Here is a 10,836-nt window from a genome sequence, read left to right on the forward strand (position 1 = left end):
CCTTAGGCCTCATTTACTTACCTGGTAATTAATGAATCGTAATGAAAACTTTGATTCCTTTTGATGGTGTTTACTAAGTTGTAGGAATGTTATCAAATGGTGAGACCCACCTCAAACAAATCTCATTACATAAAAATGTGTAATCTCATTACATTCCTACAACTCCGTCAATCTCATTCTCATTGTAAACCTCACATATAATAATATAATTAATGTACCACTTTTACCATTTATCTCTCATCTATAGATTAGATCTATATAATTTTTAGTTAGTTTGTTTGATAGTTTTATAATTTCTTATCCATTTATACTCCAATTTTTATTAGTTGATGTGATTTATTATATAATATGATAAACTAATATTAATTTAATATCAACAAAATTTTTAAATAGATATCATTACTTTTAAATATTATAATAATAAAACTTAATAATATGTTAGATTAAAGTTTTGTTCTTCTAATAAAAAAATATTTTATTTGATGTATTTTGTTTTAATTATTTATTATGTATTAATATTAGATATGTTATAATAAAAAAAATATTTACTATCAATAATATAGTAATAAATTAAATTAATAAAAAAGATTAGCACAATAATATATTTGTAATTAGCTAACAAGGAGAAAATAGTATATTAGTAATTGTTATATATCTAATTCCGATTCCGATTCAAGACAATTTTAGTAAACAACACATCAAAAGAATTCTGATTACGGAAAATTTTTGGTAAACAATATCAATGGAATAACATTATGATTCCGATTGATTTTCATTACGATTGATTTCCATTACGATTGTAGATAAGCAAACGTGGTCTTAAGATAAAACCAAGAGAATGTGTGAGATTTGAGTTCAAAATCATAGATATTGAATTAAAAGTTACCGATGTAGTTTTACTATAAGATACTACAAATTTTTATTTGATTTATCAACTATTTAATTTTACTTAGTTGTAATTAATATAAATTAAATGGTTAAAATGGAATTCATTATTATTTAATATCCTAACAATAAAATTTAATAATGCATATTTTTAAAAATCAATAATATTTATATCAACAATTTTCTTTAAATAAAATATTTAGATGTAATTTTATTTTAATTATTTATTATTATTTTTTTTTTGAAATTATTTACTATTCGTTAATAGATGTGATATTATTATAAAATATTTAATTTATTAATTTAATTTTTTATTAATCAATATTAGATTTTTAAAATATAATTTCTTATTATTAATTATTTTAATAATAAAATTTAATAACATTATTATAATAATATTTTAGTGGATGTAATTTTATTTTAATTATTTATTATTTATTAATATTAATATTAATAAATAGTTTTTGTAAAAAAAATATTTATTATCAATAATATAGTAATAAAATAAATTATTATTGTAATTAAAAAAATTAGCACCACAGTGTATTTGTGATTAGCTAAAAAGAAGACAAGGATATACTAGTAATGATCTGATTCTGATTCTGATTCCGATTCCGATTCCAAACAATTTTAGTAAACAACATCAAAGGAGTTCCGATTCCGATTTTAGAAAATTTCCAGTTTAGAGCATCAAAGGAATAAAATTCTCATTCTGATTGATTAGACTCGATTTTCATTCCGATTCCTGGTAGGTAAACATGGCCTAAGTGTAATATGTTTCCTTATTGAATTTTCTTTTAAAATATTTTCTCATTGATTTTTAAAACTACTCGTTTTTGTCCATATGTGTGATTTGTCCCTTTTAAAAAAGTAAATTTAATGGAGATCTCTATCCTAGTTTTTAGACTTTGCAGACATTTTTGTTTTAAATAATGTAATTTAAAAAATAAAAAACAAAAATAGGTAGTCTTAAAAACTAATTTCAAAAGTGGGGTAGCTAAATCGTACACGATAGAGTATTGGACGCAAATTCGATAAACTTGTATGCAATACATTCGAGTTGTCTTTGATGTGGCTCCAACGACGCACAGTTGGAGCCACGTATGTTGAAAAAGTAATGATTACATTATATTATAATATAATATATATACTAGTGCATCTAATATTCTTTTTATTTAATTTTTCATTAATAAAAATATCAATATTTATTGAAAAAATGTATCAAAAGTAAAAAACTTAAAAAGAAATGTTTATAAATGAATAAAATTATATAACTCAATTTTTGTTGGTGAAATAATGTTGGAAGAAAAATTTACTTTATATTTTAGGAAAAAAGTATAAAATATTTTCAAGAAAGTAAAATGATATTCATATCCAATTTTTTTTAATTCTATACATTTATTAGGTGCACTTAAATTTTCATTTATTCAATTGATTTACCTTTTTACTTAATAAAAATATGATTGATTCTTTCCCTAATTAATTTTTAGCATTAAGAACTTATACATTTTTCTTTAAGAACTTATACATTTTTCTTTAAAACAATAGATACTCATAAATTTATATCTATAAGTTAATTTTACTTATTATATTTGGGTATTTAATAAATAAATATAATAATTACTGTAATAAATTATATTATAATATTTCTATAATATTTATTTTTAATCCACTTTTAATTCGTTATATTAATTTTAATGAGTTATAATAAATTTACAATTGTGAATAGAAATACACTTTAGAGTTTTAATTTAACACATTTATAAATCAATGCACAAAATATTCCTATGCATAATAGAATATCATTTTTTAGCTACTTTTAATTTAACAATTACTAAAAATATGCTATTTCCTTTAAATGAAACTCAACAGATTAAAACATTAGCATTATTGCTTAATGTTAGTAGGAAACTTTTTTTTTCATCTACAAATCTTTCAGAAAGTTGATTGAATAATCCATATTACATAGAATAAAAAATCACAACAATACTAGTTGTAAAATAATTTATAACATTTATAGGAATGATTTAATACCTGAATTTCTCAGAAATTGCTCACATTTGATTGATGCTTGAGATAAAATTGTAAGATTTAATAACTTCTACTTATAAAAAAATATTATTCTGCAAATTTTATAAATAGAGACGCTCAACGTGCTACGCCATTGTGTACTATGACGCTACTAAATCTATATATATAAAATTTAAAAGAATTGATCAATAAATGAAAAGAAGCCTAAACTAAGGAAGAGAGCTAAATTATGATGGGAAGAAGAATGGAGGAACTTTTTATACACATATATATATATATATATATATATATATATATATATAACATCATACATGTAGAGGATGGATATAAGTTGAAAAACTTTTGAGATTTCAATCACTTTTGAATTCCATTAATTTCAGTTAAAGTAAAACCATAAATTGTTAAGAGTAAATATACGTAACTTTTCATATTCAAGTTTTTTCATATTCATAACTTTTATGTTTTTATTAATTAAAGTTATTAAAAATAAAATATGACATTCTTAGTAAATTAAAAATCGTTAAGTGGGTAGAATAGTCCAAAAACGTTTTTCCAAGATGCTCCCTTTTTAATTTTTAGCATTAAGAACTTATCCATTTTTCTTTAAAACAATAAATACTCATAAATTTATATCTATAAGTTAATTTTATTTATCATATTTGGGTATTTAATAAATAAATATAATAATTACTGTAATAAAAATTATCATATTATAATATTTCTATAATATTTATTTTTAATCCAATTTTAATTTGTTATATTAATTTTAATGAGTTATAATAAATTTAAAATTGTGAATAGAAAAATACTTTAGAGTTTTAATTTAACACATTTATAAATCAATGCACACAATATTCCTATGCATAATAGAATATTATTTTTTAACTACTTTTAATTTAACAATTACTACAAATATGCTATCTCCTTTAAATCAAACTCAACAAATAAAAATAATAACATTATTGTTTAATGTTAGTAGGAGATAACATTTTTTTTTCTTTCTTTTTTTTTCCCTTCCTACAAATAGGAGAGAAAGTATTGAATAATCCATATTACATAGAATAAAAAATCATAATAATATTAATTGTAAAATAATTTATAACATTTATAGGAATGATTTAATACCTGAATTTCTCAGAAATTGCCCGCATTGATGTTTGAGATCAAATTGTAAGATTCAATGACTTCTATTTATAAACAACATTATTCTGCAACTCTTATAAATAGAGACGCTAACGTGCTACGCCATCGTGCACTATGACGCTACTAAATCTATATGTATAAAATTTAAAAGAATTGATCAAGTATATATATATACACACACATGTAGATGATGAATATAAGTTAGAAAAACTTTTGAGATTCCAATACCTTTTGAATTCTATTAATTTCAATTAAAGTAAAATCATAAATTGTTATGAGTAAATATACGTAACTTTTCATATTCAAGCTTTTCATATTCATAACTTTTATGTTTTTATTAGTTAAAGTTATTAAAAATAAGAGATGACATTCTTGGTAAATTAAAAATCGATAATTGGGTAGAATAGTCCAAAAATGTTTTTCCAAGATGCTCCATTTTTAATATAGTATAGATATAGATAAATAACTGGACTACTTCAAAATTTCTCCATTTTTTTTCAAATGGTAACTTCTATTTTTTTAATTTCTTTTTCTTTCATTTTCTTTCTTTTCTTTTCATTTTCTTTTCTTTTCTCTTTCTGTCATTGTGTGTGTTTTTTTTAATAATTCAGCTCGTCATGTGTCAGCATCAAATTCGTCCACGTTATCATATCGGGTATTTTTCGTTCAGCTTGTTTCGATCATAACTTCTGCATCTGAATTCCGATTTGAGCAACTCAAATTGCGTCGGATTCTTCTTTTCAAACTCTACATTATGAACACTTTGAAATATTAAAATCATCAGTAGATTAAGTTTGTTATCATTAAAATATATGGTATGATTTAAACTCGTAAAGCCAACATAAATTAGTTTATCATGTAAGTTAATTTTTATTATAATGTGGTACATGAATTTAGTTCACAATTCAACCGACGACAAAAGACTAAGAAAAAATTTCAAAATTTTTGCACAAAAAGAAAAGACAAATCAAGATAAATCGCAACTGGTATAAAAAATTTAGAAGGAGAATAATACATATATATATATATATATGTGGGTGAAAACGTGTTAGAGGAAACTCGTGTAACCTGAAAAACATGTACATTGTACACGAGTTCCCTCAAATCGTGTACAATGTACATATTTTCCAGGTAAATTGTGTACTTTGTACACGAGTTCCCTCAAATCACTTACAACATACACGATTTATTAGTTCAACTGACCCTCCACTTGCCACATTAGATTTAAGTGGACACGTGAAACTCGTGTACGTTGTTCATGAGTTTTGACTTTGACCATAACCATCTTAATTTTATTAATAGTTTTGGAATGTACCCTATTTCGGATTTATATTATTTTATTTATATTTTTTTAATTTTAGTTTGTAATCTACCTTAAATTTGTAATTTATTTTTTAAATTACATTATTTATGAAATTAGCCCCTTCGCAGGTGTTAAATTTGTTTATATTTGTATTAATTTATTAAATTAAGCCCCATTATTAAAAATACGACTTTAATTAAAAATAAAATAAATATATTATTATCCTTCTAATAAAAAAAACAAACTTTGAAAAATGGAGTAATGAAAAGAGTTTTCGAGGATTTCCTATTTCTCCAAAAGCACTAATTGATCAAATTTTATTCCTTTTGTTAGTGTATCCGAAAAACATGTAACGTTCTTAAATTACTGCTTGTTTTCTTGATTATTATATTACATTTTGAGCTTACTAGTTTGTTTAATGCTAAATTTGAGTTTGTTCCTTCTACGATGGAAAAGAAAAAACAGTGAGAGAGGAAGATGAAACCCAAAAAAGCTTCGGATTTTGGGTTAAATAGCCCGTAGTACTTGTTTTTACCTAACTTTTTCAAAACATATATTTTCTAATATTTGTTGGCATCATCTTTGATACCAAATTAATTTCACTCATTTTTTTTTTTTAGATTTCTCTCTTATTCCCTCCATTTTTTTCCAGAATTTTTTTCACTCACCCTATTTCCCTCCCTCTCTTTTTCCATATTTTTTTCGCTCTCATTTTCGAGATTTTCTCTCTCTTGTTTTCCATTAATTCATTCTTTCTCTTCCTTACTTTATTTTCTTCTCTTTTCTCTCTTCTGCAACACTATTTTTCTCTCATTCTTCTTCTTCTTCTTTTTGAGTTTCTCTCTTCCTGCTTCTCTGTTATTGAGGCTAGAGAGTAAATTAATCTTGCATAATATTATCAGAAGAAGAAGGCCATATATATAGGCCCAGAAAACATTACAACTAAAATCTGTTATATCACCAACTAATCAGGCCCAACTAATACATCATTTACAAGGATAAAGAACTCTAATACTCCCCCTCAAGATGGAAGGGATTACAAACTCCCATCTTGGATAGTAAAGCAGATAGAGAAGGTAAAGAAAGAGCCTTCGTAAAAATGTCAGTCAATTGCATATCAGTTCGGATGGGCAGAAGCTTCACTACGCCAGCAACAATTTTGTCACGAATAAAGTGACAATCCAATTCGATGTGCTTCGTGCGCTCATGAAAAGATGGATTCGAGGCAATATGAATCGCCTCCTGATTATCACAAAAAATAAGAGCTGGAGAAGACACAGTAAGCTGCAATTCCTTCAAAAGATAAGAAATCCACACAAGTTCACTAACAGTAGTGGCGAGGGCACGATATTCTGACTCAGTAGAGGAACGAGACACAGTATTTTGGCTTCTTGGCTTTCCACGAAATAAGAGAATCACCCAAAAAAATGCAAAAACCTGTAGTAGACTTACGAGAGTCCAAACAAGACGCCTAATCCGCATCAGCAAAGGCACGAAGCTGGAAAGATGTAGAAGGTTTCAATAACACACCCTGGCCAGGACAACCTTTTAAGTATCGAAGCAAAGAGTGGATAGCACTGAGATGAGAAGATCGAGGAACAGCCACAAATTGGCTCAGTTTGTGAACAGCAAAAGTTACATCAGGATGGGTAATAGTAAGATATAATAAACGCCCAATAAGCCGTCGATACTCAGATGGATCATCCAACAAAATCCCATCCGTAGCAGAGAGCTTCAAGTAAGGATCCAAAGGAAGAGAATAAGGCTTTAAAGCCAAAAATCCAGTGTCCTCTAATAGCTGAAGTGTATAATGGCGTTGAGACAAGAAAAGACCAATAGACGGCCGGGCTAACTCAAGGCCTAAAAAATATCTCAATGATCTCAAATCTTTCAGCTTAAAAACATGGTTAAGATGTAACTTCAAGCTATCAATAATAGTGGAAGAAGCACCAGTAATGATTATATCGTCTATATAAACAAGAAGTGCAACAAAACTAGAGCCAGAACCTCGAACAAACAATGAGTAATTTGATTTGGTTTGAGTAAAACAAGAAGAATAAGAGACTGAGAAAACTTATCAAACCATTGTCGAGAGGCCTGCTTAAGACCATAAATGGATTTATGTAGGCGACAAATAAAACGCTCCCCCTTAGAATCAACCTTAGCATGTTTGTATCCAAGAGGCAAATCCATATATACTTCCTCAAATAAATCTCCATGCAAGAAAGCATTGTTGACGTCAAGCTGAATTAAAGGCCAATTCATGGATATAACAAGAGTAAGCAAGACTTTAACAGTTACCATTTTTGCCACAGGAGAAAAAGTTTCGATATAATCTAATCCTTCTTGCTAAGTATACCCCTTAGCAACTAATCTTGCTTTATACCGATCAATAGTACCATCAGATTTATACTTGATTTTATAAACCCATTTACAACCTATAGAATGTTGACCAGAGGTAAGAGGGACAACTGACCAAGTATAATTAGATTCCATGGCCTGAAGCTCATCACGCATTGCATCACGCCAATGAGAAAAGGATACTGCCTGATGGTAGAACTGAGGTTCGTAGGTAGCTGAAACATTGAGAACAAAACCTCTGTAATTAGAACAAAGCCAGTCATATACCAAATGTTTATGCAAAAGATATTGTACTGATGAAACAGGAGAGACATTTGATTTAATAAGGCCACAGTGATAATCCTGTAAATAAGAGGGCTTGCGAGTTGGCCTACTAGAGCGACGAGGTGCCACCACCGATGCTCGAACAGAAATAAGAGTATCGACATTATCAGAAGAAACATCATGAACGAAATCAGAAGTAGCACCATCATGAGCAACAAATGGTGTATCAACAACATCAACCACACCATCAGTGTGTAAAATATTAACACCTGAAGAATCAGAACCAACAACAATAGGAGACCCAATAGAATCAACATCGAAACTAGGAGGCATAAGTGGATCAGTCATACCAATGCTATTAGAAACAGTAGGCTCATAAACAGAAATCCCAGAATAAGCAGCAGCCCGAGGTAAAACAATATCAGAAAATAAATCTGTAGCACTGAGAGGCAAAGTATGAGGAAAATACCCTTTCATGAAAGACAACATCCCGAGATATAAAAAATCTGTTATTTTCGATATCAAATAGACGATATCCCTTCATGCCAGAGGGATAACCAACAAAGACAGAAGGAATGGCCCAGGGATGAAACTTGGAGCGATGTGCTGGTGACGTTGAGGCAAAGCAAAGACACCCAAAAACTTTCAATGATGAATAATCAACACTTTTCCCATATAGCTTAGCAAATGGAGTCAACCAATGAAGAACAAGGGAAGGGGTTCGATTGATTAAGAAAGAGGCAGTAAGGACACATTCCCCCTAAAAAGTAATGGGCACACGAGACTGAAAAAATAGAGAACGAGCCACATTAAGTAAGTGTTGGTGTTTGCGCTCAACTACTGAGTTCTGTTCAGGGCGACCAACACAAGAAAATTGATGCACAACACCTTTAGAGTGAAAAAATTCAGTAAAGGACAATTCGGGTGCATTATCCGAACGGAAACACTTAGTAACTTTTCCAAATTGTGTTTCAAATAGCTTAAAAAAACGAGGAACAATCACCAAAGCATCAGATTTCTATTTCATTAAAAATGTCCATGTGTAGCGAGAAAAATCATCCATAATCGTCAAAAAGTACTTGCAACTAGCATGACTTAAGGAAGAGAAAGGACCCCAAACATCACAATGTATTAGATCGAAAGAATAGACTGAAATATTATTGTGAGACTCAAAACGAAGTCTTTTCTGTTTGGCCAAAGGAAATATTTCACAAGGAAAATCAGAATCATGCTTAGAAACTGAATCAATATGCAAGACATTTTTTAAAGCAAAAAGATGCTTGGGTGAAGGATGACCAAGTCTATTGTGCCAAGTATGATAAGCAGAATTACAAACAACTATAGTAAGAGCAGCATACAGCTCAACAGAAAGGAGATAAAGACCGTGCCAAGATTCAGCTTTGCCAATCATCTTCGAAGAGGACTTGTCCTGAAGAATACAACAATTATCAGCAAATAGAACAGAAACAGAAGAATCAGCTGTCAAGGCACTGACATAAAGCAGATTGTATCTGAACGATGGTACAAACAACACATTGGTGAGCAAGAAATCAAAATTTAATCGAATATCCCCAATAAAATCAACTGTAATACTGGACTAATTTGGTAGAGAGAGTCTAACTCCAGAAGCCGATGTAGGTGTAGTAAACAATTCCCGATTAAAACATATGTGAGCCGAGGCACCCGAATCAACAACCCAACGAGTGTGTAAAAAAGACGCTGATGAAGAATCAAAACAAATACCTGCAACATGAGATTGAACAGAATCTGCCGTGGGACCAGAATTAACCTTGGTCAAATGAGATTGAAGAAGGGATAATAGCCCTTAACACTTATCAACACTAAGAGACGTCAACGAATCAGGAAGATTCGAAGAGGTAGAAGAATCAATCGTCTTCGAGGAATCAGTAGCAGACTTATTTTGAGAAGAATTGTTGCGAAAGCTCGAAGTGCGGTATCCAGGGGGATACCCGTGCAACTTGTAACACCTATCAACGGTGTGGCCAGTGAGACCGCAATGTGTGCAAAAAGGCTTGTCTGGAATATGAAGAAGAATTAGAAACCGACTTAGAAAAACCAGAGGAGGAAGAACTCCGAGCCATGAGAGCAGTAGGCAAAGTTTGCGGAGATGTAGAAGTGAGGATGGCACGCTGTTGAGCCTCTTGAGAAACCAAGGAGAAGACTCGATTGATAGTTGGTTCAGGCTCCATAAGGAGTAATTGTACCCGCAATTGACTGAAAGATTCATTCAGCCCCATAAGAAAACACATAACGTGTTCTTGTTGCTGAAAAGCAATAATCTCCTTCACACCACCACACGAACAGCGACCAAAAGTGCAAGAGGGGCTATAAGAGTTGAGTTCTGTCCATAGTGTTTTTAAAAGAGTGAAATAAGCACTTACAGAAAGTTGATCTTGCACCAAATTGGACAGATCTCTACGTAATTGAAAGATGCGAGGGCGGTTCTGTTTCTCAAAACGCTCTTTCAAATCGAGCCAAATTTCACGGGCCGAATCAGAAAATAAAATGCTTGCAGAGATTTCTTTTGACAGAGAGTTCAAGATCCAAGAAATTACAACGTTGTTGCAGATGATCCAAGAGTGAAGAAGATCTCCAGTAGGCCGAACGATAGATCCGTCAACAAAACCAACTTTGTTCTTCACCGTGAGAGCAATCAACATCGATCTACTCCATGATGTATAATTCTCGTTTGTCAAAGGATCAGATACAAGAACAAGGCTTGTATTATCAGAGTGATGCAAGAAATAAGGGTTGGTATATTGCTCGATTGCAATCAGAGCGATAATAGTAGACGTGGATGCAGTCAGATTGATGAAATCGTCCGCCAT

General features: G+C 29.9%; 1 protein-coding gene across 1 annotated transcript; it reads right to left on the reverse strand.

Annotated features, from left to right (window-relative positions):
- Positions 1-7,711: 7,711 nt before the first annotated feature.
- LOC111020399 (uncharacterized) lies at positions 7,712-10,836 on the reverse strand. The gene is made up of 4 exons (XM_088119173.1): positions 10,051-10,836; positions 9,820-10,019; positions 9,067-9,498; positions 7,712-8,429 (listed from the first exon to the last, which is right to left on the reverse strand). Exons 1-4 carry the CDS (start codon positions 10,834-10,836, stop codon positions 7,712-7,714), a joined length of 2,136 nt encoding a protein of 711 aa, XP_087975299.1.

This window comes from Momordica charantia (assembly GCF_013281855.1).
Source record: "Momordica charantia cultivar OHB3-1 chromosome 10 unlocalized genomic scaffold, Mcharantia_2.0 BLBB01000010.1, whole genome shotgun sequence".
Taxonomy (NCBI): Eukaryota; Viridiplantae; Streptophyta; class Magnoliopsida; order Cucurbitales; family Cucurbitaceae; genus Momordica; species Momordica charantia.

Excerpts from the sequence above, each read along its gene's own strand:
- LOC111020399 (XM_088119173.1), bottom strand. The coding sequence starts at position 10,836 with ATGGCGGACGATTTCATCAATCTGACTGCATCCACGTCTACTATTATC. Across the intron at positions 10,020-10,050 it reads CCTCTGGTTTTTCTAAGTCG|CCTTTTTGCACACATTGCGG; the intron begins GTTTCTAATTCT and ends ATTCCAGACAAG. Across the intron at positions 8,430-9,066 it reads TTAAGTCATGCTAGTTGCAA|TGCTACAGATTTATTTTCTG; the intron begins GTACTTTTTGAC and ends TTTGCCTCTCAG.